Here is a 27,280-nt window from a genome sequence, read left to right on the forward strand (position 1 = left end):
TTTTTTTTTTTTTTTTTTTTTTTTTTTTTTTTTTTTTTTTTTTTTTTTTTTTTTTTTTTTTTTTTTTTGAGATATTTTATCAAATTGTATAATAAAATATAGGTTTAAATTATTCTTCCCTCCCTAAACTCTAATTTTCCCATTTTGAACTATTAATATTTATTTTAGGTTTAAAAATATGCTTAAATTTTTATACTTATTTTATTTTTGTCTTGGTATTTATTTCGTTTAGGCTCGATTTTGTAGTACTATTTGGACTAAACAGTTCCTTACGATCCTCTCGTGCATAACTACCTCTTCTTTAATTATTTTTAGAATGACGTAAATACACTATAGAATAAGACTCGGCCGAGTAAAGTAACGAGCTAATCTCGAGCCAGTCTTCAAATTTATCACGAACATTTTGTTGTCATGGTAGATTATGCTTCTTTGTCTCTATCCTTAAACGCCCCAAAAAAATCATTAGTTATGTTTGGTAGGAAACCTATTATATATTCCATCCCTAACCTATTTAGTTAAACCGTGGGATGAAATATTCAAATTTCTGACCTTTCGATCGATGATACATGTTCGATATCAGTTAAGTCATACTCATGCTAGCTATCCCAATTCACTCCTTGTTCCAAACCCAAATATCCTTTTCTCGAGCTCTCGAGGGGTATTTTGTAATGTAAAGCTAGTCTAAAGTCGATTTAATATCAGGGCTATAGGTGAGTGTAGCGGATTTGATCATCTTCTACTTGTAGGGATCTGAGGCACTGCCTCGACTCTTTGTGCTCGAGTGTGTGGTACGGGCTCAGCCTCGTAGGTTGCCACTAGCTTGCATAGCAACAAAATCAACCATCCAATTCGATAAAAATATTTTTGTAGCCTTTAAAAATTTATTGCATACTCCATACCCTTTATTTTCTATTGTTTATATCTAAATGACTTGGTTATATATTTATATATCATAAGTTACTAATTTTGAAAAATATTAATTTCGCCCATTTATGAAAATACAATATTAATAAATATTGATATCTTCAAAGAAAAATAATTTATTTTCTTCCAAATGAGGCGAGAAAATTTTTGTCAACTCACACAAACTAATTGACAGCAGAATTCTGAGCAAATTACCAATCCAACAATGCAAATTCTTACCTTCCTCCATGATTTTCCACAGTTCATTTCAATTTGATTCAATTCTTCAATCCCACTTCCCACTTAGCTTTTCAACCTCACAGAAATTCATTACTTCGAGAATTTGAAGTTTGGAATCCGAGAAAGCTACAAGCAACCAATATTGAGGAAGAAGATCTCGGAAAGTTCTTGCCCGTCTGGAAATTTCTTTTCTACAGCTTCTTCTCCGATTCTGGTACTGTTCTTACCGCTTTTTGGAGGGAATTAGGGTTAGGGTTTCTGGAAAAAAAAAAAAAAAAAAGGTGTTGCTCTGCTGGTGTGGTGGCCATGGGTGATGAGAAATCGGTTATTGCCATGGCGAGCAGAGACAGAGAGCGAGATCGAGAGCTTCTTATTTCGGTTCCGGAGTCCGCCATTGATGATGCATCCTCAAAACCTTCGTCATCTCTTCATTCTGGCAGAGAGGTATAATTTAGGCTGGCTATGCTTCATTTGTAACTTGTCCTTAGATTCGCCGAGAACGTTTTTAGTCTAGCGCTCTGTAAATTTGTTGTGGATTTCCTAGTATCAGAGTAAAGCACATGCCTGGTCTTACTAATTCTTGACCAATTCAATTCAGAATCTGGTTTATTTCTCTTTGCCCGTTGGAGAAATTGATTGATGTTGGCTCTGTTACAATTCATAGGAGCAATTCAATATTACAAATTAACATTAACTTTCACTAAGTTCTTCGCAATTGGAATATATATCAGATTTTATACTTTCCTCCTTATTATCTGCCTAACCAGTCTATTCAATATTTCTTTTAGACATTTTACAAGGTTGTTAGAAGCTGGGCTTCAAAGAAATTCATGACTGGATGGTGAGCTCTTCTTTCTCTTTAGATACGTTCATGCAATATAAGCATGTTTGTATCTTGATATCTATTGAAGAGGGTTATACTTTGTATTACATACATTGCAGCAGTCTTTTATATATCCTTGAATCAATTTTATGTTCATGTTATTGCATTGTTTATATTCTTCTGTCACAATTCATAGCAAAAGCTTTACGATGGGAGGCTACCCTAATTAAATTAAACTCAATACTTTCTGGTTTTTGTGATTCAATTTGGTGGTCACAAGCTATAGTACACAGTGTTTTAGGAGTTGTCCAAGTGCACCGATACTCCTTTGGCATTATTGAAGGCGTAGGGTATATAGGCTGAAGAAGGGAGAAAATCTCCACATTTTGGAAAATTGTAACGTTCTAGGGTACAATGTGTCGGTAATGTTCTTGAAGGGGTTTCCTCCATGTGTTTTGGAATTTTCTGATTTCTCTCAATTGGCTGTTCAAGCAACATCTTCCTTTTGACAGTCCTAAATGTCATGAAGGGATTTGCCTTGTTTCTTAAGAATTGTTTTCTAAGGATTACAATAAATGCTTATGCGTGATGACTAAATTTTGACTATTGAGATTGAATGGATGTTTAGTTCTATTACGAATCGATTAGACCAAAATATATGTCGAACTCTTGCCCTTGACAATAAGTGCTTAGTTCCATCCTCTTTTTTGTCTTGCCTATGGCACTCTGTACTTTAAACGATGTTGTACTTACCTGTTTATTTCTTCATTGAGTATGCTACAATGTTCTGTAACAAAATGCTTTCTGCAGTGTTATCCTATTCCCTATCGCAATTACATTCTATATAACGTGGTGGTTTATTCGCTTTGTGGATGGATTTTTCTCTCCAATCTATGCACATCTTGGAATTGATATCTTTGGTGAGCCATTATTTCATCTTTTCTTATCCTGTCTCTGATATTTATTTGACATGTTTTATACACTAACTTGTGGTGGTATAAGAAGATAATTTATGCAGTTCATCTATCATATTGTTCTTGAACGATTAGACTTTTAGCTTGCTGATTGACAACGATGATTTGACTACCTTGCAAACATTCCTATATTTAACAAGTAACTTATATTTTTGAGATGCAATTTCCTTTCGTCCTCATTTTTTAATAACATGTTAAGATGTACTTTAAGGCTAAGCCTTGGTGGTGAGAGATTGGGATGTTTTGAGATACCCCTTTCAAGGTCCTAGGTTCAAGCCCCTTACCTAGAAAGTTTAATTTAAAACCTTTGTTGTCTGTGGGAGCAAACCTTTGGGTGGACAAAGCCTCCCTGGACACGAGTCGGGTGGATTATGGGCAATACAAGGAGTTGGCCCCCACACCCCAATTATTCAAAAAACACGTTTAGATGTTAGGAACTAAATTGAATTTCTGTACCAGATACATCTCAGGAATTGACTGTGATCCTTTCCCCCTCTTGTTTATGACATATGACAATTTGACATAATATTTTGAGCAAGATAAATGGATTCAATGAACGTGTAAAGTGATTTACTTTCTGAGTCTCTTATGTCTCACGAATTATAGGACTTCAATTCATGAAACACTGATTATTGATCTCCTTGAGATGTGCCTCATTAGTATTATACGTTTCTTCTTGTTCAAGTTCGTCTAGTCATGCTTTTTTGTTTTTGCATCTTCAATAGGTCTTGGATTTGTAACTTCCATTACATTCATCTTCCTGGTTGGTGTGTTTATGTCATCTTGGTTGGGAGCATCTGTCCTGGGCCTTGGGGAGTGGTTTATCAAGAGGATGCCGTTTGTTCGTCATATCTACAACGCTTCTAAGCAAATTAGTTCTGCAATATCATCAGGTGGTTCCTGATTATTTGTCATTGCTCCTCATTTGGTTGCTTGAGTTCTGTTAGCTAATTGTTCTGTTTTTACTATCAGACCAAAACTCACAAGCGTTCAAGGAAGTAGCTATCATAAGACATCCTCGTATTGGCGAATATGCATTTGGTTTCATCACTTCATCCGTAGTACTCCAGGTAAACTGAGGGCAAATAGAATCTGATATGTTTTTTGGGAAACTTTTTTATACCTCTAAACTTTTTTGGTTAAATCAATTATAATCCTAAACTTTCGCAATTGAACCGATTTAGGTCTTTGGTTAGTGATTCATAACCTTTTTTGTCATTTTTATAAAATTATTGTTTTCTCTCGAAATCATACTAAAGTTGATAGAAATTTTTTCACGTAATGCTTCCTAAATAAATAGAGAAATTAGAGGAAGAAGAGATGATGAAAACTCATTCGGAAAATGCATTTGCTTACTCCTCCAGCCTAAGTAATCTTGATTGTCTAACCCTGTCTGTTTTGAGGCAGAGCTATTCCGGGGAGGAGGAGCTATGCTGTGTCTACGTCCCCACGAACCATCTCTATATCGGTGACGTTTTCCTGATTCATACCAAGGATGTTATTAGACCAAATTTATCAGTGCGAGAAGGAATTGGTGAGGCTTCTCTTCGGGTTTTTTCTCGCTTGTTGCATAAATTTCCTATTATGCTACCAATTTCATTCCTGATAACTGAACTGAACTGAACTAAACTTTAACCTTCCAAAGCTTTGTAAAGTTGGTATTGTCAATTACATTATAATTCAACATTATCTTGTGGTCTGAGCAAGTTCATGAGACATAGAATGCCAATAGGTCAGAGTTCTTGATTCTTGGAAATTGCTGAATTGTAGGATTCTGACTTATTTTCAAACTTGAAATATTGAGGGAAGGAAGGCTGAAATGTATATATATATGGTGAACCATATTCTCACCAGAGATCAATCGTAATTCTGTCGTTATTTCTGTGATATTATTGCAGAAATCGTCGTCTCAGGAGGAATGTCGATGCCCCAAATACTTTCAACAATGAGTTCCGAGATTATGACCATAGAAAGAAGTTGACTTGAGAAAAGTTAAGAATGGGGATATTAGTAGGTTCATAGTAGGCAGCATTTGCATATCTTCTTCTTCACCTCCGGATTTGAACCGACCACGCTGCAACACCGTCGTCTGGCTAAGTGCAAGGCCGAGACTGTTGCGTCCCAGTGAGTAATTTTGTAACAGTGTGATTTGTGAACCGAGCTTTCGAGTTTCTATCCTTTTGAAAGTTCAAATATTGTTCAGTATATTATGTAGTCTTGAGAGAGGACTTCTGAAGGGTTGGATTTCTGTGAATTGGTTACTCTTCTATACTAAATTCAGTTCATTTATATTCATTCATGAAATAGTTGTACATGTTCATGTGAAAGGTTCATAAAAATCTCATTTAACGTCAAGTTCTTGATTTTGTGTGCTCAGTTTTGCCTGGTGATATAAAATTCCAATTGTTTGTAGTTCCGAAGTTAAAAAATTGGAAAAGATGAGACACTTTTGAGTGAACAAACAACCAAATTTGTTCGATCGAATTATAGTCTCGAAAAGAAAATTATTCAAACCTTGGATGAACTACGATTTGAAATAATAGCTTTAACAGATATTGTCTTTTTTGGGTCTTCCATTTTTGTTAAAACGTAGAATGCTAACGTTCTATTTTCAACGGATGTGAAATCTCACAATCAATTGAGGTAAGATTTCACAATCCACCCCCTCGAAACCCAACGTCCACCCACCTCGGAGTCCATCGTCCTTGCTGGCAATCAACAAATGTGGTATCTCACAATCCACATCCCAGCATTCACGTTGGCATTCATTCTCCTCTTCAATGGTATCTCACATGTTCATTTTGGTGCACAATTTTTAAATTTATTCTATTTTGATTATCGAATTTTTAAAATTAGTTCCAAATTTTCGAGTTCTTACTTTGATTTTAATTATAACTCACTAATATCATAACTTTAAATAGGTGTCTAAGATGTTAATACAGACATTAGAAACAAATTGAACAATTTTTTAAACTTTAGGGGCTAAAATAATAGAGATTTTAAAATACGAGAAATTAAAATAAAATAAATTTAATAAATATTTTTGAAATTTGTGACTGAATAAAATTTAAACCTTTAATTAGAAATGAAAAAAAAAAGAGGGAAAATGAGAAGAATGGGCTTAGAAGAATTGACCGCCAAAAACTCGATGCCGTCAAATTAGGAGGCATGGGACTCTCATCTTCCTTCTCCTATTCTACTTCTCACCCACTTCTTCCCTTCCTCTCCTCCGTCTTCCCATAATTTTCTTCTCTGAGAATCCTTTCCGCCATGTTTAGGCTCTGGAAATGGTATCAGAACTGCCTTACCTTCCATCCGGTGAAGACTCAGGTCATCAGCTCCGCCATTCTATGGGGCACTGGCGACATTGCAGCCCAATACGTTACTCACTCGGCCGCCAAAACTCATCTTCAAACTTCTGTGAGCATCAACCGCTTCATTTTGTTTTCTTTGTAACTTCATTGATGAGGCTATCTTTCTTGATTCCTTCTTTGAGCTTGTGGTTGATTTCCTTTCATTGATCGGAATTTTCTTGTTGACTTGAATTGCTTTTGTTCTTGTCTTGTTCTTGCTCTGATTTAGGTTGAGCGATGAAATATTTCATTGTCTTGTTTTTGTTAATTGTCATTTGATTTTTAGTCCTAACTTCAATTAATTCCTTGGTTTTACTCGAGCAAGAAATTACCGTAAGTTTCGGCGATCTTTGCTTTTTAGAATTAGCCCGCGTAATGTTGATGCTGTATCTTGATTGCATCTTCAGTGCATTTTGAAGTTTCCTGATTAATTAAAGTTCTTGGGCTGTGGGATATCATTTTATGTCTAAATGTATATGAAGGATATTTGTTCTCAATTTTTGGGCAATTTTTTTAATCATTTAGAAGTACCACTTTCAATAGTTAACTAAGAACTACTCTTCTTTTGGAGAGTGTTCTTTACTTTAGAAATCCTGAATTAAAGAGTATTCTGGGAGAATTTTAATGAATTTTCTTAGAAGTACCACGGATGCTGAATTTCATTCTTGGGGAACATCCCTTGAAGATGGAGACAAAAGCCCTTTGGGAGAATTTTATTAGACCCTTCTGCCGGGTCACTTGGCAAGAAAGAAACAGTATGATTTTTCAAGACAAGAAATCCTACAGAATGTGATTGAATTTCTCGAGTAACTTAAGACTTTGGTTGGGTGTCATTGTGTTCTCCTGCTCCTCGTCTCCTCCAAGGCCCACTGCCTCTTGCTAATGGTGGAACCCCTATGAGCTTATGTTCTTGTACGTCTATCAAATAAAAGTTCACGAATTGTCAATCTTTTTGTTGGTTCACAACCTGCTTACCTTCTCTTAGTTCAAGCTTGGCATGATCCTTTTCTAACCATATAAGGGTGATGATATTTGAAGCTCCAAGTTACTGTAATAGCCCAAGCCTACTGCTAATAGATATTGTCCATTTTGGCTCATTACGTATTACCGTCAACCTCACAATTTTAAAATGCGTCTGCTGGGGAGAGGTTTCCACACCCTTATAAAGAATGTTTCGTTTCCCTATCCAACTGATGTGGGATCTCACAGTTACATTGTCTGGATATTCGTATTCCAATTCAATCTTTAGCACAATACACCCGTTTGCAACCCTAGATCTATAATTAAGTTTTCTTAATCTATTTTTGGTTCTATTTTCATATTTGTTTTTGCTCTTTTATTTCACATCAATTTTCTTTGGTTTTTCTCTGAAGTTGTTGCTAAGTGGTGCTCTTCCTTTATTTGTTGATCTGAAATAACTTATTGTACTGATATTAGGTGTATATTATAACTGAACCAACACCTACAATTAATTTTTTTATGTAGCAGGATGCTGAAAAAGAGTTCAAAATCAACTGGAAACGTGTTGGAATCACAAGCATGTTTGGATTCGGCTTTGTTGGACCAGTCGGTCACATGTGGTTCGTTTCCTTTATCTTTTCCTTATCAACTTTTGGTCATATCTATCATCTTTGTTACTACAAGAATAAGCTTCTATATTCTCAGGAAGGCAACATGGCTCTGCTTTATCCATTATTTTTTATTTTCATATTCTGTGAATGCATAGATTGAAGTGGCAATTGGTTGGTTTGTTTAATCTTCATGGTTCTCTATGTAAGGGAAAAAAAATTGGAAAGTTCTTTAGATTCTTGGATCAAGTCCTTGCAAGTACCATACCATTAAATGGATAACGTATCTAAGTTTCTTGGATTCATGAAGTTTGGTGTAGGATAGTTTGAAGTTTTATACAAGGAAATATGTTTTAAAGATTGTGAGTTTAATATAACATGAGTTTGGTTTGTGGATTTATAATTTGTCGAGTTAACATGGAGTATAAGAAGGCGATTCTATAATCTCGAGTTTATATATCCTTCAGGTTTAGTAAACTCATATTTTGGGGTAAGTAAGATAACTCACTCGAGATTAATGCAGGTTTAAACATAACTCACTCAACTTGTTTACATTAGGTTATATAAACTTAACTCGTGAACACCTCTGAAGCTGCTAGAGGTTGCTTAAAAGTTGCATGAATTTGTAAAGTACTATTTTTTGTAACTTGATTGGACCCCCTTTCTCTTTAGGGTGCTCGCATTTGTGGGCTGTGTTCTTTTTTGTATGCTCTTGTATTCTTTCATTTTCTCGCATCAAAATTAGTACGATTATTCATTGGAATGATTGTTTTGAACTTATACGTTATTTGTGTACACGAGTATTTGAGAAATCGGATCGTTTGGCAGGTATGAAGGGTTGGACAGATTTATAAGGCTAAGGCTTCAGCTACGGCCAAAATCAGCCAAGTTTGTTGGGGCAAAACTGGCAATGGATGGGCTGATCTTCGGACCACTCGACTTAATCGTGTTCTTCAGTTATATGGGATTTGCCAACGGCAAAGATGCTTCTGAAGTGAAAGAAGACTTGAAGCGGGACGTGTTCCCGGCGTTTATGTTGACGGGTACGGTGTGGCCTATCATTCAGGTCGCAAACTTTCGATATGTGCCAGTGAGGTACCAACTTCTCTATGTTAACTTGTTCTGCTTGTTGGACAGTGCTTTTTTGTCATGGTTTGAGCAACAAAATGATGCTCCTTGGAAGCAATGGTTTACCTCTTTTAATCCTTTTAATGAAAAATAAGAGATTTTGAGACTGAGGAAATGCCTGATTTGTTCCCTTTATAGACTGTCAAGATATTCTAAGCCACTTTTGTTCAATCTCTCTCTCCGTTTCAATCAACTCATCATGCCCTGTTTTCATGAAATATCTTTGAAATCTTTTTCTTAAAAGTGTACCCTTTGAATTGAGAGGTATTCCCGAGATAATATCATTTCTTCTTCTCGATGACTCAATTATAAGAACTCCAAAGTTAAAGCGTGTTTTGTTTAGAACAATTTTATGTTAGTTGATCTTTTAGATATTTTTCTATATAGACTTAGGTTGGTTTGAAGAAATTTTCTTACGAAGTGTGTGAATGAGTAGAATAAATAAAGCGAACCATGTCATAGGAGATGCAATAAAGCATGAAAAGACTTGTGTCGGTTTGAAGCCTACCTAAAAGTTGTTGGTTATCTTGTGGAATACTGAATTAAAAAAATTGAGGAAAAGTGTCTTCTATTGGACAGGGTGAAATGGAACTTGTGATTCATCTCGTGTCCTATCTACACAAGTATTTGTCTCGTTTCGAGCGCTAGGACCAATAAAATCTGAATTATTCTACCAATAAGATTTTAACCAGACATTTAATAGTCACCCTTGTTTAATCTATCCACAAGAGAGGTCATTCATTGGTTTGACTAAGAAATATTTAAAATAATGAAAAATTACTATTTATACATATAGGGGGAAAGTTGTTATAAAGGATGCAATAAAACATGAAAAGACCTGTATGTTCCAGGATAAACAGCGTGACAAAATACCATGTAAGATGATAACCAAATTATTGTTACTATTATCATAAAAGGACTGCGGTCATGTGTCGTGCCTTAACAACAAAAAGACAAATAATGCCAACTTTATGAAGGGGGGCGTGTGTCACCTGCATGGCCCTTAAAGCCACTTTATCAATTCTGTCCAAATTATTTAAAAAAAAAAAAAAAAATAGTCACTTTTTATTTTTTTTTTATTTATCTCTTAATCCTATGATTTTTTTTTTTTATCACTACTCTCTATAATGGTATGTTATTATCCACTCTGAGCATAAGCGGTCATGACTTTACTTTTTTTATCACGACTTTCCGCAATGGTATGATATTGTTCACTTTGAGCATAAACTCCCATGACTTTGCTTTTTTTATCACGATTCTACACCATGGTATGATATTGTTCACTTCGAGCATAAGCTCTCATAATTTTGTTTTGAACTTCCCAAAATGCTTCATATGAATGGAGAGACTATTTAAAATTAATATAAATATTAAAAATATTTTTAATACAAATATTAATAATATTTTTAAACTTAAAAAATTTTAAAAATACATTTACTATTAATAATTAATATAAATCGTTAGAACGTTATTACAAAAACACCCATAAACTTTTAATATTATCCTTAAAAAAACAAATTAAACAAAATATTACGATTTAAAAAAAAAAATTGAAATTGTTAAAATTTGAAACAATATCTATATATGTCAATAAACTAACGTTGGAGATAGGCATGCTTTTCTTTATCTCTCTTTTTTTTTATTATTATTATTATTATTTAGTTATTTATTATCGTAAAAAACTCTTTCTTCGACGTGTGCACTTCTTCATTTTTCCAGCGATGCAATCCACTGTGGCTCTGCAACCACAAGACGACGGCCGACGGCTCTTCCTTCCACTTCTCGATTCATCGCCTGAAACTACCGCCGCCGCCGCCGTTGTTGACGGCGGAAGAGGAGGAGGAGGTTCATTTCCTAAGCTGGTCGAATCGTCCCCGTCGCCCCCGAACGGTGTTGCTGAAAGAGAGAGCCGTCGTATCAATAAATATGTGCTCGCCGGTGCCGTTTTGGCTTCCACCAATTCCATTCTCCTCGGCTATGGTTAGTTCATACCATTTTCTCTTTCAATTTCTTAGTTTTTTAATCCATTTAATAATTAACATATATTTATTAAATTTGAATATGTATATATATTTAAATTAGTTATAGTTATTTCAACATTAAATGCAAATTTCTGTAATTATTGATAAATTCTATATATTTTTTAAAAATCCAAGAACAAGCTTGATAACATAAATATATATTTTTTTAATTATTGATTAAATAGCATAATTAATTTTTAATTATTTTAATTAGTGTAATTGTGCCGATAATTTCAGATATAGGAGTGATGAGTGGAGCCATTTTGTACATCAAAGAGAATATGAAAATCTCCACAGAACAACAAGAGCTCTTAGTCGGTTCCTTAAACGTCTGTTCTCTAATCGGAGCTCTCGCCTCCGGCAAGACTTCCGACCGGATCGGCCGCCGATACACAGTCCTCATAGCCGCCGCCACATTCCTAATCGGTGCCATCTTGATGAGCTTCGCACCGTCTTTCCTCTTCCTTGTCGCAGGCCGCGTCGTTGCCGGCATTGGCGTCGGCTTCTCTCTGATGATCGCTCCGGTCTACGTCGCCGAACTCTCGCCGGCGTTTTCTCGAGGCCTCCTCACATCTCTGCCGGAAATCTTCATTAGCGCTGGAATTTTACTCGGATATATTTCAAATTACGCCTTCTCTGGCCTTTCTGAAACCGTTAATTGGCGATTTATGCTAGGAATTTCAGCGATTCCGGCCGTAATTGTCGCCCTCGGTGTCACCGCCATGCCGGAATCGCCTCGATGGCTTGCGATTAGAGGTCGAGAAATCGAAGCGAAACGAGTCCTAATTAAAATTTCTGAATCGAAAGAAGAAGCCGAACTCAGATTTACAGAAATTACCGGATCGGTTTCCGCTTCTTGCAAATGGCGCGGTAATGAAAGTGTTTGGAAAGAATTGTTACTGAATCCTTCTCCGTCGGTCCGCCGGATTCTAATCACCGCCGTTGGAATCAATTTCTTCATGCAAGCTTCTGGAAACGACGCCGTTGTGTATTACAGTCCCGAGGTTTTTCGAGAGGCCGGAATTGATGATGACAAACAACTCGTCGGCGTAACAGTCGTAATGGGAATCGCTAAGATGGGATTTGTTTTGATTTCGGCTTTTTTCTTGGACCGGTTCGGCCGGAGGCCACTTTTGTTATTGGGCTCGACCGGTATGGCTTGTTCGTTGGCTGGGCTGGGCCTGGGCTCGAAATATCTGGAGTATTCAGATGAAAAGCCCAAATGGGCTATTGGGCTTTGCGTGGTGGCTATTTGTGCGGCCCTGTCGTTTTTCTCTATTGGGCTTGGGCCCATCACGTGGGTCTATTCGTCGGAAATATTTCCGTCTAGATTGCGGGCCCAAGGTTCGAGCCTGGCGGTTTCCGTGAACCGGTTGGTAAGTGGTTTGGTGGCAATGACGTTTCTGAGCATTTCGAGTAAAATATCGTTTGGAGGGATGTTTTTTGGGCTGGCCGGGATAATGGCGGCGGCGGCGGCTTTCTTTTACCACTTTCTGCCGGAGACCAAGGGGAAAAGCTTGGAAGAAATTGAAACTCTCTTTGACGACGATGGACTTCATTAAACAATAATCTCATTTTTAATTTGAAACTTAATCCAAATTAGTATATTTAACCTTTTAGTCCATGATTATTTTGGCCTTAAAAATATACTAATATGTACAAAGTTATGTCATTGGTCTGTTAAAATTAAAACAAAGAGTCCATTAAATACATTTTTGTATTTCAATAATTAAAATAAATATTTTGAAAAATTGAAGACCACAACGGAATTCTTTTTTTAATGCTCAAAATTTTAATGACTCGAAAAATTCAGAACGTCATGAGAAAGTTTCGTCCATATCCGATGTGGACGTAGAGCATTGAGAGGACCGGGAAGGATGCACCTCTGGTATACTAGTTATCGTGCTCACGATAAACGCTGGGTAGCCAAGTGCGGAGCGGATAATTACTGAAAACATCTCAGTAGTAAGCCCACTTCAAAATGAGTGCTCTCTTATTTTGACTTTTTCAGAGCCTCCAATAGCATAGCCAAAATTCTTTTTAAAATACGTTAAAATTGAATGGTAAATTTTATTAAATATTTGAAAATAGGTAAATGATGGTTTATTATTTTATCTAAATTTATGGGTTTTTTTTCAAATAAAGAATTTGAATTATTATTCATTCAAAACCCAACAATATTTTTTTTTAATTTTCAAAACGTAGTTTTGTGTTTCAAAAAATTGATAAAAAAACAAAAGTACATTATTATACTTAAAAAGGGATGCCATGACGTGTCTCATAAAGAGAACGTGTACAATTTTAGACCACAAATATTTAAATTTAAAAATTAAAAAAGCTTCGAATAAAGTAAACAAATAAAAATAAAAGTGGTGGTCTGGGTTTTGCCCGACCCGAGTAGAGCGTCCCAACGATGGGATGTTAAAAAGCGGACACGTGTCACATAATATTCTCCAACTCATCTATGCTCGACCTCATTTATCCCCTCTCAAAATTTATATACTTCAAATATATATTATTTTAAATTAACATAAATTATAAAAAAATATTATAATAGAGGGTTATAGACTAATTTAATTTAATTTTATAATTTAAAATTTAGAAGTATAATTCATCAACATTTAAGACAATAATAAATGTATCGTTTGACTTTTTGGTCACAAATTATAATTAAATATTTCGAGAAATTATTAAAAACAGTCACATGGTTTTATTTGTTGCGATGTAAAAGTTTCGAACAATGGCGGGGCCCACCAAAATAAGTGGGTCCAGTTGGCAGGATACATGATCATACAGGTGTACACATGTACACGTGTCTCTTGTGTGAAAGCCGCTTTCAAAAAACGACAAAAAGAAAAACGACGTCGCGTCATGCAACACGTGTAACCCATCAAGGCAATTGGGGCCCACTAACTTTAAAAAAATTAAAAATAAAAATAGACATAAAATAAAAAGAGGAAAGCGTAAGAGACTATACCCTATCGTACACGTGACAACATGAGGGGAAGCGGCAAGCGGGGCCCATGAAATGTTGTTATAGTGGGACCCAGTAGTTGACACGCGTCATAACAAGAAAGATAAGTTTGGTGTTGTTGGTGGCAGGTGGGCCCCACCAGTCGGTTAAAATGTCGAATTTCCAATTTTACAAAAATATTAATTCAAACAAGGTTAAAATTGGAATGTTATTATATAATTTAGAAAATTATCATTTTAGATTTTAGACTTTTATTATTTATTATTTATATTACTTTCATCGGAGTTTTTTTTATTTTATTTTATGTTTTTTTTACTTTTTTTAATAATATTTTCAGAATTTTCATAAAAGTAATTTTAAGAATTTATTTTTATTCGAGTTTATGAGCTTAAAAGGACGAAAGTCAAAATAAATAAAATGTCGTATACAAACACAACTTTTAAAAAATAAAAAGGTAAAAATTTTGATTCGTAATGATTTATTTTTTTACCGATTTCTAAAAAGTAAAAATAAACTTTTATACGCTTTGTTTTCAACGGGTAAAAAAAATAATGTCATAAAGGTTTATTTAAACAAAAATTATATTCATACTTATTAAATTTAACCTTAATTTTTCATATGGTATGTTTAATGCGTAAAATTTAAATTTAGTAAATTGGTAAAAATAGCGCAGTAATTTTGAACTATAAATTTCAGATTGGTTAACATTAAATATTTTATTAAAAAATAAATAAATTTCGGATTGGTAAAATATTGCAGCCTAACACGACATATATATATATATATGTATATATATATATTTTTTTTTTCCATTTACATATACATACAGTTATACGGATAGCAAAACATAATTTCCCATCTATATTCGCACTATAAATAATACATAAAAAGGAAAAAAAATAATAATCCGAAATTAAGATGGGGATTTATCCTAAAACCCACCGCTAAACAACGAAAACGGATAAGGCGGCGGCGAACTCGACCCTCCTCCGGCCACCATCTCCGCCAGGACACTCTCTCGGCCGTCGCCGAGTTCGTAAACCGAAATATTACTCTCAGGCGGCGACAGCTCTATGTAATCGCCAAATCCGCCGCCGGAGTCTGACGTCAACGAACTTGCAACAGCGCTGCCGCCGTTCCACCACAAGGTAGTCTCCGGCGACAAGGCAACGTTATCATCGAAAACACCGGTCTCCGGCGACGAATCATCCTCCATGGCTTTCACGAATTTGACCGGACTTGGAGGCGGTCGCATGGTCACACGCCGCCGTACACGGCGGTTCTGCAGCAGAATTCTTTGAAGAATTTCGGGATTTTCCATGATTTTGTACAGAAAGGACATCATTTGTTGCGGGCGTTTTTCGGTTGCCTCGATTCGCTTGTTCATTGATTCGACTTCGGTTTCTAAAGCTATTTGTTCTTCTTTTAGCTTTGAAATTTCCATTGCTAATTCTCCGTCGTCTTCACGTTTCACTTGAAAGTGTAAATTTCGGCTGTGTCTTCTTCTTGAGATGTTCTTCAGCAAATGCTTTTGATCTCTGAGAAACCATTGGCTCGCGAATTCCCATTTGTCTGGATCCACCTTCTTGAATCCCTGTCCCCAACAAAATAAATTTAATAAATTATATATTAAAAAAATTTAAATAATTAAAATAATTTGAATTTTTCATGAATTATGCTATGAACCACATAGAAAAAAGTAATAATAATTTAATAACCATTTTACCCAAATTTTTTTATTGCAGTCTTTTAAAAAATATATTTATTTGCATTAAAATACATTAAAAATTTGTGTTATTTATTTTTTTTTTTTACAATTTAATTTTAAAAAATAGTTAACCACTTGAATTAAAACGGGGTGAAATTGAAATTTTGGTTAGATTTGTGGTTTAATTTGTAATCGAGATCAAAATTGGAGGACTAAATAGAAATTTTTGAAAGAATTGATAAGAATTTGGACTTACATAGGTGTTGAGCTGGCGAACAAAACTGGAGAAGTTATTGTGTTTGAAGTAAGAAGGAAGAATACGGCGAGAGAGTTCCAAAGGATCGGCGACGATGAAGCTGTTGTTAGCTTTGCTCCACGCGATTAAATCGTCGGTTATCGGATCGTTGACCATCTGGTATGTTTTCATTACGAACGGCGCAACGGTGTCGTTTTGTTGGTGGTTCGACTCCATCCCATATACAGAGGAGAGAAAAGTCTAGGGCTTCGCTTCAATGGAAGCTTGTGAGAAAAAAAGGGATTTGATGCTCAGAAATGTGAGGCGGCACTGTAATATATAGTGGGGAGGTGCGTACAGTAACATTACTCACGTGGCTGAAATCTGGCCGTTCGTTTTCTTGATTGATTTGTGAGATTTTCTCTTTCTCACTTGGATTTTGATTGTCGTTTAGTACACGTCATGGTTTTGAGATCGGATGAGATGTTTCAGTGGCTAGAGCTTCCACGCGCTAAGCGGAGCGTACGTTTTAATTAAATTACAAATATGAAGATCTCAACTAAAGTTTTAATTTAATGGTCGGGTTTTAAAAATAATCATATATTCCTTATAAAGGTATGGAAACCTCCCCTAGTAGATACGTTTTAAAATCTTGAGGCTCGCGACAATCCATAATAAAGTAAAACATACAATATGTGTTAGCGGTGAGCTTGAGCTATTACAAATGATATCAAAGCCAGACATCGGCAGTGTGCTAGTAAGGATCCTTAGCCCGAGTAGACTGTGAGATTCCACATTAGTTGGAAAAGGGAAAGAAAACATTCCTTATAGTCCTTATAAGGATAAAGGGAAATGAAATATTTCTTATAAGACGCGTTTTAAAACCGTGAGACTAATGACAATACGTAACTGGTTAAGACGGATAATATCTACTACTGGTAGGTTTGATATGTTACAAATGGTATTAAAGTCAAACATTGGAGAGTAGACTATGAAATGAGATCCCCATCAGTTAGAGAGAGAGAGAGGACGAAACGTATATCTCAGCAACAAAAGTAAGGATGTACACGAGCCCAGATTAAGTCAAGTTGGAAATCTCTTAGACCAACCCAAGATTATGGGTTCGTTGGGTTAGTACATTAAGTTACCCGAATATAATTCGTAACCTAACCCTATGGGTTCGTTGACTCAAAATGTTGACATGTGTACCAACTCGAATGGTCTTCATAGCTGTTTTTATTTTTTATTTTTTTGTTTATTTTTATATATAATTTAGCCTAATATATTGGAAAAGTTGCATGCAATTATCCGAAAAGTCAAATCACGCTCCACACGTCCGCGTGGGGAACGAACAGCCATATCAAAATAATAATAAAATAACCTGAGGAAAGTAGGGCCGTACAGTGTCTTAGATTTGGTCGTTCATCAGCTGATTTTGCTCCCAACCTTTACTTTTCGAGCAAGGCTACGCCGCTAAGCTGCCGGCAAAGCATATCCACGTGGTTCTTACAAAATATCGCCACGTTTCCAGCCTTCGTTTTCTCCAAATTCACTATATTATTATTATTATTATTATTATTATTATTAATTATTCTTTTAATGTTTTGGCGGGTAGTGTTTGGGATAAGGGAACAAAAATTGTGTGCTCCAAATCTATTCTTCCCTCCACTTAACCAAGATTCAACACCTTTTTATTTATTTATTTTTTAAAATTATATTTCCATTAATTTAATCCGTATATTTTTGTTAAAAATTATAATAAAATTTTATTTTTATTTTTATTTTTATTGTAACGTTCCGTAAAAGAATAATACATGAATAAACCAATATCACATTGAAATGTTATATTTCATTTTTTTATATTAAAATTAGTTAAATTATATGAATTTTTTTATGCAAAAAAATATAAAAAATCAGTTCCCAATTTACAAAGAGAATATCAATGGATATATATATTAAAAAAAAAGAATAATAAAATTTGTGTAGACTAAAATTATAAAATTTGAAATTAATGGACAAAAAGTACGAAAGGCAAAATACATAGCTAAAATAATATTTTTAATAAAATTAAATTAATAAATAACAAATACAACAAATGTGGGATTGATAATGGCTGCGGAATTGCCATTTTTTTTCTCTTTCCGAGTCGTCGCTCATTGTTAGCCTGAGAATCTCAGTGTTGGGGTTCGAATCAAGCTCAAAGACTCGGGCGTGATTTCCATTTCATGGCATCCAAGGAAGAAAGACTCATTTGGAATTGTCGCAACCATCTCGCCTTCCGATCTCGCTACTGTAAGTTCATTCTCTTCCTTGGTTATCTCATTTTATTTGGCTAATCGTGCATTGTGGAGCTCTATTTGAACGAAATTTGAAAATCTTGTTACTCGTCTTGATTTAGTTTCTTATTCGACTTGATTCTGTCATCTTTAGGCTTTTGAATCGTTCTTAGATTTTGATAATGCTTCTCGTAAGCTAGGGTCGATGGAAACAGAAGTAAGTTTTTAATTTCTTGGATTTTGAAATCGTTCCTAAAAGGTAATCATAAACAAAAAGAACAAAAAGAAGAACATTGTTTAAGCTTCGTATATTTAGAACATAATCTATTTTTTTAATATAAATTATTGGTATCTTCGTAGTTTAATATGGTATTAGAATAGAAGATTAAACATACAAATCCCTGAAATATAATTTACTCCTGATCAATATATTAAGCTCTCATGTACCAAGTTTGGCTCTGTAATCAAGTCAGTGTTTGAGCTCACATACAAAAGATAAAATGCCCCAAACACATTAAGTTAAGCCTTTTGGTTTAGTTTCAATATAACTTGCCTGTGCAAGAAAATTGGTTTTGATTCTTGCCTGCTTTCAGTATTTGATTTGTAATAATTTAAAGATGGTGAATGATCCACGCATTGGGCAGCTTTGGCTTGCCAACGGGCCAGGAAATTCGTGAATCTTTCATTTGGTTGCTCGCAAGTCATTTCGAGCCCTCCTCTGGTTACTTTAGTGTAGAGCTATAAAATGCCAATATCATCTCTCTTTGTCAGGCGATACTTCCGAAAAAGATGAAGTCGAAGAAAAGAAGAAAGGGGAAGAGACTGGCGAGCCTGAGCTGTACGAATGTTGAATGCTGAGTTAAGTATCCTCTGTTAATGTGACTTTCTATCCTGAAAAATGGTGATTGAGAATGACAATATCTTGGTTGTTATTATGGAGTACCGCTTGAAATTGAATCCTTTTTTCTCGTGATTGTTGCAGGCTGTTATTGTTTGTGTACTAATGAACAACCAGTACTGAATCGCAGTTTGCAGTTTTGTTCAGTCGATTTGCTGCAAATTGGTAAGCTTCTTTTAACATTGTCTGTTTACATTAGTTTGCTCCATTCTTGTGCCTTATAAGTGTTTCACAACTTTTAAGATTACCAAATGGTATAGAGTCATTAGAACATGATGAAATAATCTTTAATCAAAAGATGGATGGATGTTATAAAGAGATGATCGAGGAGTTGCGAGGAACTCTAGTGATGTTTGGGCCATTGACAGGCTCTATGTTTCTCTTTGGGTGTCGGCGACGACGCTTTTTTGTAATTACTCGATAGGTCTCATTTTACATGACTGGAACTCCTTTCTTTTGCTGGGCCTCCTTTTGTGGGTTTGTTTTTTTGGATGCCCTTGCACTGTTTCATTTTTTCACAATGAAAGTTCGGTTTCTTGTAAACTAAAAAAAATCAAATGATGGAAGTAGTCTAATAGAACGGCTAAGCTGATTCAGCATTTTGTTTTTTCTTTCATTTTTATTCGAATTTAATACTCCATGAGTTTGTAGGAATCCCGATAACTGAAATGTAATATATATCATGTATGAAGGCCCATCCCTGTTGTCATGTATGATAAAGCTATCAAACAAAACAAGGGCATTCTGATATTGAAGCGTCATATTAGATCCAAAATTGAGTTTGCTCGCTCCTTCGCCAATGGATAACCATTGAAAATTCTGATCTATTTGTTTCTCTCTAGCACTGTATGGGGTAAATCAGTATGAACTTTTTAGCTATTGAATCAGTATAATTCCATGGGGCCTCTTTTCTTCATTTTTTGGAACTGTTCTAGCAAATTCACCGACTCCTGAGAATGATCCACTTCAATTATTGAGTGGAGTGGGAGTATCTGATCCTCCATGATCAGTGGATATGAAAAGAACCTCTTGATGTGGATAAGTTTTGTCACAGTTCTACAGTCTCAAAAGCATCAAACAACCATAGTTTTGAACTTCAGTTACTGCCCTTCAGATATTGTTATTAATGGAAATTATATATTTTGTATAACAAATATTGTCTGTTTTGGTATGTTATGTATTGTCGTCAGCCTCACGGTTTTAAAATGCGTCTGCTAACTAGAGGTTTCCACACCCTTATAAGGAGTGTTTCGTTCCTCTTTCCAACCGATGTGAGATCTCACAATCCACCCCCTTTGGGGTCTAGCGTCCTTGCTGGCACACCGCTCGGTGTCTGACTTTGATACCATTTGTAACATGTCAAACCCACCGCCAACAGATATTGTTCGTTTTGGCCCATTATGTATCACCGTCAGCCTCACGGTTTTAAAACACATCTGCTACGGAAAACCACACCCTTGTAAGGAATGTTTCGTTCCTCTCTCCAACTGATGTGAGATCTCTCATATTTAGTCCTCCCTTCTGATTTGGTTTCAAGTTGTGGAAGATATTGATATTATATCTTAGAATGACCACATCATTATAATTATTATAATTATTGATACTAAACAAATAGAACTTAGCCAGATTCCTCTTTTTGACATAAGAGATAGCGTGGGCTTTTTTTGTATGGTTGCTTTCACTAAGGACAAACCAAGAAGAATAAAGATATCACCTCTTGAATTGCACTATAACTACTTCTAGCCTCACGCACTAGTTGAGGATAAATCTCTTAATATTGATCATATTTATATTGTGATTGTTAAGGATAGTTGACCGTTCATTAAGGCAAATATCTAGATATTTGCCTTACATTACGGGTTACCATATTTTCTCTTTTACTAAATGCAAATATATTGTATTCATTTATTATTCTTTCCTTTTATCGCTATTTCCTTATTATTTGTAATTTACCTTATTTCTGTATTCTGTAAATGATTATAAATAAGAGAACTCTCACCACCATTTGGGTGTGGTGGATTAATCAAACATTCACATGGTATCAGAGCCCTTTCGGTTTAACAACCCTGATCCTTTCTTCTCTATGGCTTCCGAATCTTGTTATCATCTTCTTCCTTTCAATACTCTAATCCATATGATCACCATCAAACTTTCTTCCTCCAATTATCTTCTTTGGAAAAGCCAACTTCTCCCTCTTCTTGAGAGTCAAGACATGCTGGGCTATGTCGATGGAACTATGGTTCCACCACCTCGCTTTGAACCAGAAACCTCCTCAACATTCAACCCCAAATATTTGGCATGGAGAGCAGCCGATCAACGACTTCTCTGTCTCCTGCTCTCCTCTCTCACTGAGGAAGCCATGGCTGTTGTCGTTGGTCTCTCTACTGCACGTGATGTTTGGCTTGCGTTGGAAACTACGTACAGCCATCAGTCAAAAGCTCGTGAACTGAGACTCAAGGATGACTTGCAGTTGATGAAACGTGGCACAAAACCTGTTGCTGAGTATGCCCGTGCCTTCAAAAAAATTTGTGACCAACTTCATGCCATTGGCAGACCCGTCGAGGACATTGATAAAGTGCATTGGTTCCTTCGTGGACTCGGCACCGAATTTTCAGCTTTTTCTACTGCTCAGATGGCTCTCACCCCTATCCCCTGTTTTGCAGATCTAGTCTCTAAAACTGAAAGTTTTGAGTTGTTCCAGCGCTCCCTTGAGTCCTCTGACTCCACTCCTACAGCATTCATAGCCACTAATCGTGGCCGCACCCATGAAAGTCACCCTGCTTCCTTTACCAACCAGCGAGGTCGTTCTTATTCTCACAAAAACAACTCTTCTAATCGAGGACGAACCCACTCAAGTCAGGGTCGTCGACCACCTCATTGCCAAATATGCCGCAAAGAGGGCCATTATGCTGACCGCTGCAACCAACGGTATGTTCGACCTGATTCTTCTCATGCTCACCTTGCTGAAGCCTTTAACACGTCATGTTCTATTGCTGGACCCGATGCTGCTGATTGGTTTTTGGACACTGGAGCTTCGGCCCATATGACTGCCGACCCATCAATTCTGGATCAGTCTAAAAATTACACGGGTAAGGACTCTGTGATTGTAGGAAACGGTGCATCCCTACCCATTACCCACATCGGTACTCTTTCTCCTGTTCCAAATATTCACTTATTAGATGTCTTGGTTGTCCCTCACCTCACTAAAAATCTTCTTTCCATAAGTAAATTAACGTCTGATTTTCCTCTCTCCGTTACATTTACTAATAATCTTATTACTATCCAGAATCATCAAACAGGAAGGGTGGTGGCAACCGGTAAAAGAGATGGAGGGCTATATGTGCTGGAGCGCGGCAACTCTGCTTTTATTTCAGCCCTTAAAAACAAATCTTTACGTGCTTCATATGATTTATGGCATGCTCGTCTGGGTCATGTGAATCATTCTGTTATTTCTTTTTTAAATAAAAAAGGTCATCTTTCTCTTACGTCTTTATTGCCTTCTCCATCATTATGTAATAGTTGTCAGCTTGCGAAAAGCCATCGATTGCCTTATTCCCGCAATGAACGTAGGTCGTCTCATGTGTTAGATCTTATTCATTGTGATCTTTGGGGTCCTTCTCCCGTCAAATCAAATTCGGGTTTTCTTTATTATGCTATTTTTATTGATGATTATTCTCGATTCACTTGGTTTTACCCTTTAAAATTTAAATCTGATTTTTTTGATATTTTTCTTCAATTTCAAAAATTTGTGGAAAATCAATATTCTTCTCGTATCAAGGTATTTCAAAGCGATGGTGGTACCGAATTTACTAGTACTTGTTTCAAAACTCATTTACGTAATTCTGGCATCCACCATCAACTCTCTTGTCCATATACACCTGCTCAAAATGGTCGTGTTGAGAGAAAACATCGTCATGTGACTGAGACTGGCTTGGCCCTTCTCTTTCACTCTCATCTTTCTCCTCGTTTTTGGGTTGACGCCTTCAGCACTGCAGCTTATATTATCAACCGGTTGCCTACTCCACTTCTTGGAGGTAAGTCACCCTTTGAACTCCTTTATGGCTACACTCCACATTATGACAATTTTCATCCCTTTGGTTGTCGTGTTTATCCTTATTTGCGTGATTATATGCCTAACAAGCTTTCTCCCCGCAGCATTCCTTGTATTTTTTTGGGTTATAGTCCTGTTCATAAAGGGTTCCGCTGTCTTGATCCCGCCACCACTAAGCTATATATCACCTGCCATGCTCAATTTGATGAAACTCACTTTCCTGCTATCCCTAGCTCCCAAGCCCAACCTCTTTCCACTATTCCTATTTCAAATTTCTTGGAACCACATCTTCATCATATTGATTCATCCCCCCCTACCACTTCATCACCGCACATTCCTCAATCCAGTTCATCCCCGTGTGATATTTGTTCTGACCTTGTAGATGAGTCTGTGCAGGTTGATACTTCTCTTGCAGGTTCCACTTTGTCACCCTCGACTTCTAATTCAACCTCTATTGAACCTCCTGTTGATTTCTCTTCTTTGGGCACTCATCCTATGATCACACGCGCCAAAGCTGGTATATTCAAGACTCGTCATCCAGCAAATCTTGGTATGTTGGGCTCATCTGGACTTCTCTCTGCTCTTCTTGCATCCACTGAGCCAAAAGGATTCAAATCTGCGGCTAAGAATCCTGCTTGGGTGGCTGCCATGGATGAAGAAATTCGAGCGTTACAACAAAATGATACTTGGACTTTGGTTCCTCGCCCTGCCAACACCAACATCGTGGGCTCTAAATGGGTGTTTCGTATTAAATATTTGCCCGATGGATCCGTCGAGCGTTTCAAGGCTCGTCTCGTTGCCAAAGGTTATACTCAGGTTCCTGGTCTTGACTACACTGACACTTTCAGTCCAGTTGTCAAAGCTACCACTGTCCGTGTTGTGCTTTCTATTGCAGTCACAAATAAATGGCCTCTTCGACAACTTGATGTCAAGAATGCTTTTCTCAATGGAACGCTTATTGAACGTGTTCATATGGAACAACCTCCTGGGTATGTTGATCCTCGATTTCCAAAGCATGTTTGTCTATTAAAGAAAGCTCTCTATGGCTTAAAGCAAGCTCCTCGTGCTTGGTTTCAGCGTTTTAGCTCATTTCTTCTCACACTTGGGTTTTCTTGTAGTCGCGCTGACACGTCCCTTTTTGTCTTTCATCAGCAATCTAACCTTATCTATTTGCTTCTTTATGTTGATGACATTATTGTTACCGGCAACAACTCATCTCTTATTAACAGCTTTACTCGCAAGCTTCATTCTGAGTTTGCTACCAAAGATTTGGGTTCTCTCAGTTACTTTCTTGGTCTTGAAGCTTCACCCACTCCTGATGGTCTCTTTATCAGTCAGTTAAAATATGCTCGAGATATTCTTACTCGTGCTCAGTTGCTCGATAGCAAACCAGTTCACACTCCCATGGTTGTTTCTCAACACCTGACTGCTGATGGTTCTCCTTTCTCTGATCCTACTCTCTACAGATCTCTTGTTGGCGCCCTTCAGTACTTGACTATCACGCGTCCAGATATTGCCTATGCTGTCAATTCTGTCAGTCAATTCTTGCATGCCCCTACTGCAGATCACTTTCTTGCTGTCAAACGTATTCTTCGCTATGTCAAAGGAACACTCCACTTTGGTCTTATCTTTCGTCCATCCACTGTTCCTAGTACGCTAGTCGCTTATTCGGATGCTGACTGGGCTGGTTGTCCCGATACTCGTCGTTCTACATCCGGCTATTCTATTTATCTTGGTAACAATCTCATTTCTTGGAGTGCCAAAAAGCAACCTACTGTATCACGCTCCAGCTGTGAATCTGAGTATCGTGCTCTTGCCACAACTGCTGCTGAACTTCTTTGGGTTACGCATCTTTTGCATGACCTCAAGGTCCCTATTTCACAGCAGCCCTTACTCTTATGTGACAACAAAAGTGCTATTTTTTTGAGCTCTAATCCTGTTTCTCACAAGCGGGCCAAGCATGTTGAACTAGATTATCATTTCCTTCGAGAACTTGTTATCGCTGGCAAACTTCGTACACAATATGTACCCTCTCATCTCCAAGTTGCTGACATCTTCACAAAGAGTATTTCTCGACCTCTCTTTGAATTTTTCAGATCCAAGCTTCATGTTCGTTCAAATCCGACGCTCAGCTTGCGGGGGGGTGTTAAGGATAGTTGACCGTTCATTAAGGCAAATATCTAGATATTTGCCTTACATTACGGGTTACCATATTTTCTCTTTTACTAAATGCAAATATATTGTATTCATTTATTATTCTTTCCTTTTATCGCTATTTCCTTATTATTTGTAATTTACCTTATTTCTGTATTCTGTAAATGATTATAAATAAGAGAACTCTCACCACCATTTGGGTGTGGTGGATTAATCAAACATTCACAGTGATTAACAGAGCTTTTGCTCTTTTAAATACTTGAGTTTCCATACTTCTTGCAGTCTGCAGATATGGCCTCTGATGGCAGCCTTAGCGTTGCGGTTTCCACATCTCCTAAACATGGCAACAGAGATGCTGAGACCGTGAGGTCGAGTTCGCCGAAAGGCCAGTGTCTGTGCTCACCCACGATGCATCAAGGCTCCTTTAGGTGTCGGCTTCATCGTTCGACGTCATCGGCATGGATGAAACGATTGAAATCAATGCCAGCCGACCACCCTGTGGCTTCTCTTTCTTCCAAAGAATCTCTTGGATCTTCCTAAGGGCCTGTGCATGAAGCTAAGTACATGTTCCACACCTTAAACTTATATCCTTCTGGTTCTCTCAAGTTGTGGAGAAGAAAAGCTTTGATCTTACATCTCAACTTTGTATGCAGTGGATTATATATAACATATTTGTCTGTTCACGTACGCAATGCTTATTTGTGTATATGTATGTGAAAAGTAACTTTGTTCTATAATTCTATAATTGTATGGGTGTGGAAACCACTACCTAGTAGATGCGTTTTAAAAACCTTGAGGGAAAGTTTGAAAGGGAAAGTCCAAAGAGGACAATATCTGCCACCGATAGATTTGGGTTTAACAATGGTCTAATCTCCTTCTTTCTTTGTACTGCTGTTAAGATGTTAGATATCAACATGCTTGAAGTTGACGAGATCATTAACTAGGTCAATGGTCGGAAATCGTTTCGTTCGGCTTTAGCTTAAACCCGAACATTGTTTTTGCATGAACAGCTCAATTTTTCTTCTCTCTGCCTGCCTTGACCTTGTAAATCTTTTTATGGACATAATGAAGTGGTTGAGATTAGCTATGGATGGTTTATGAATGGGTTGGGAAGATAAGAAAGGCAAGTAGCCATGGCCTACCCTTGGAGGAATATCAGATTTGGTGGTTAGATTATCTGTCTTTGTTACTTGTCAACCTCATTATCTTCAATTATTGCAACCCCTTGCACACTTTTGTTCATACCCAAACTTTGTGCCTATCATTTTGTCTTGTTTTTTTTTTTTTTGTCTGCTAAGTTTAGTCTATCTTTGATTTTGATTTTGATTTTATTTCTTACTTTAAATATCGAACTTATCTTCAACAATCTCACTTTAACTAGTTGAACTAAACTCGTAATTGATACTCACATGACCGTTAGATATTTGATGATATTGATAGACGTAAGTTTGAATTTTCTATTAAAATTTGAAATTATTGCAAGAACTCACGGAAAGTTATTTGTCAAATGACATAGAAGTTTACACGATAGTTGATGCGTAGAAAACTAGAATGCGTTAATAGATTAAGAATGTACGAAACCCTTCATTTATTGATTAATCTCGGAGAATCGTAAGCCGTAACCTTTCATCAGGATTTCGATAATTCAAGAGATTGTCTTTTTGTAAACTACGACACGAAGATCGAATCTCATTTAATTGACCCTCGATTCAAAGTATATAATCAGATAAAACATTAGAAGATTATACATTGCAATACAAACAAATACATTTTTATTTTTTTAGTAAATAATCCATTTCGATCTTGTTAAATAATATGGAATCATGAATATTTTTATTGGGGTGATTTATTATTTGTTGATTTAAATAATAAATAAAATAGAGGTTAATACCATATTTATAGTTTTTTTTTTTTTTTTTTTTTTTTTTTTTTTTTTTTTTTTTTTTTTTTTTTTTTTTTTTTTTTTTTTTTTTT

The 27,280-nt window shown here is 36.3% G+C and overlaps 4 protein-coding genes and 1 long non-coding RNA gene across 8 annotated transcripts; 4 read left to right on the forward strand and 1 right to left on the reverse strand.

The window, feature by feature from the left end:
* The first annotated feature begins 1,029 nt into the window (after nucleotides 1-1,029).
* LOC111493857 (protein CONTINUOUS VASCULAR RING 1-like) lies at nucleotides 1,030-5,244 on the forward strand. Its single transcript, XM_023143753.1, has 7 exons — nucleotides 1,030-1,587; nucleotides 1,932-1,984; nucleotides 2,777-2,886; nucleotides 3,666-3,833; nucleotides 3,913-4,010; nucleotides 4,348-4,474; nucleotides 4,839-5,244. Exons 1-7 carry the CDS (start codon nucleotides 1,450-1,452, stop codon nucleotides 4,919-4,921), a joined length of 777 nt encoding a protein of 258 aa, XP_022999521.1. The 5' UTR covers nucleotides 1,030-1,449; the 3' UTR covers nucleotides 4,922-5,244.
* Nucleotides 5,245-6,115: 871 nt separating this feature from the next.
* On the forward strand, nucleotides 6,116-9,182 carry LOC111493866 (protein SYM1-like). 2 transcript variants are annotated; one of them, XM_023143765.1, is made up of 3 exons: nucleotides 6,116-6,360; nucleotides 7,782-7,873; nucleotides 8,690-9,182. In XM_023143765.1, exons 1-3 carry the CDS (start codon nucleotides 6,211-6,213, stop codon nucleotides 9,081-9,083), a joined length of 636 nt encoding a protein of 211 aa, XP_022999533.1. In that variant the 5' UTR covers nucleotides 6,116-6,210; the 3' UTR covers nucleotides 9,084-9,182. The 2 variants fall into 2 exon arrangements, with proteins under 2 accessions (XP_022999533.1, XP_022999532.1); XM_023143764.1 differs by having other exon boundaries at nucleotides 6,117-6,360; nucleotides 7,779-7,873.
* A 1,420-nt stretch (nucleotides 9,183-10,602) lies between these two features.
* LOC111493816 (probable polyol transporter 6) lies at nucleotides 10,603-12,635 on the forward strand. The gene is made up of 2 exons (XM_023143688.1): nucleotides 10,603-10,969; nucleotides 11,248-12,635. The coding sequence occupies exons 1-2, from the start codon at nucleotides 10,603-10,605 to the stop codon at nucleotides 12,570-12,572; spliced, it is 1,692 nt and encodes a 563-aa protein (XP_022999456.1). The 3' UTR covers nucleotides 12,573-12,635.
* A 2,091-nt stretch (nucleotides 12,636-14,726) lies between these two features.
* Nucleotides 14,727-16,231, reverse strand: LOC111493852 (heat stress transcription factor C-1-like). The gene is made up of 2 exons (XM_023143749.1): nucleotides 15,949-16,231; nucleotides 14,727-15,578 (listed from the first exon to the last, which is right to left on the reverse strand). The coding sequence occupies exons 1-2, from the start codon at nucleotides 16,162-16,164 to the stop codon at nucleotides 14,916-14,918; spliced, it is 879 nt and encodes a 292-aa protein (XP_022999517.1). The 5' UTR covers nucleotides 16,165-16,231; the 3' UTR covers nucleotides 14,727-14,915.
* A 1,806-nt stretch (nucleotides 16,232-18,037) lies between these two features.
* On the forward strand, nucleotides 18,038-26,012 carry LOC111493879. 3 transcript variants are annotated; one of them, XR_002720073.1, is made up of 4 exons: nucleotides 18,038-18,219; nucleotides 18,797-19,061; nucleotides 19,186-19,266; nucleotides 25,589-26,012. It is a non-coding gene; the product is annotated as an uncharacterized LOC111493879 (long non-coding RNA). The 3 variants fall into 3 exon arrangements; XR_002720072.1 differs by having other exon boundaries at nucleotides 18,821-19,061; XR_002720071.1 differs by having other exon boundaries at nucleotides 18,038-19,061.
* The last annotated feature ends 1,268 nt before the right edge of the window (nucleotides 26,013-27,280 follow it).

Source organism: Cucurbita maxima, unplaced genomic scaffold, assembly GCF_002738345.1.
Source record: "Cucurbita maxima cultivar Rimu unplaced genomic scaffold, Cmax_1.0 Cma_Scf00019, whole genome shotgun sequence".
Taxonomy (NCBI): domain Eukaryota; kingdom Viridiplantae; phylum Streptophyta; class Magnoliopsida; order Cucurbitales; family Cucurbitaceae; genus Cucurbita; species Cucurbita maxima.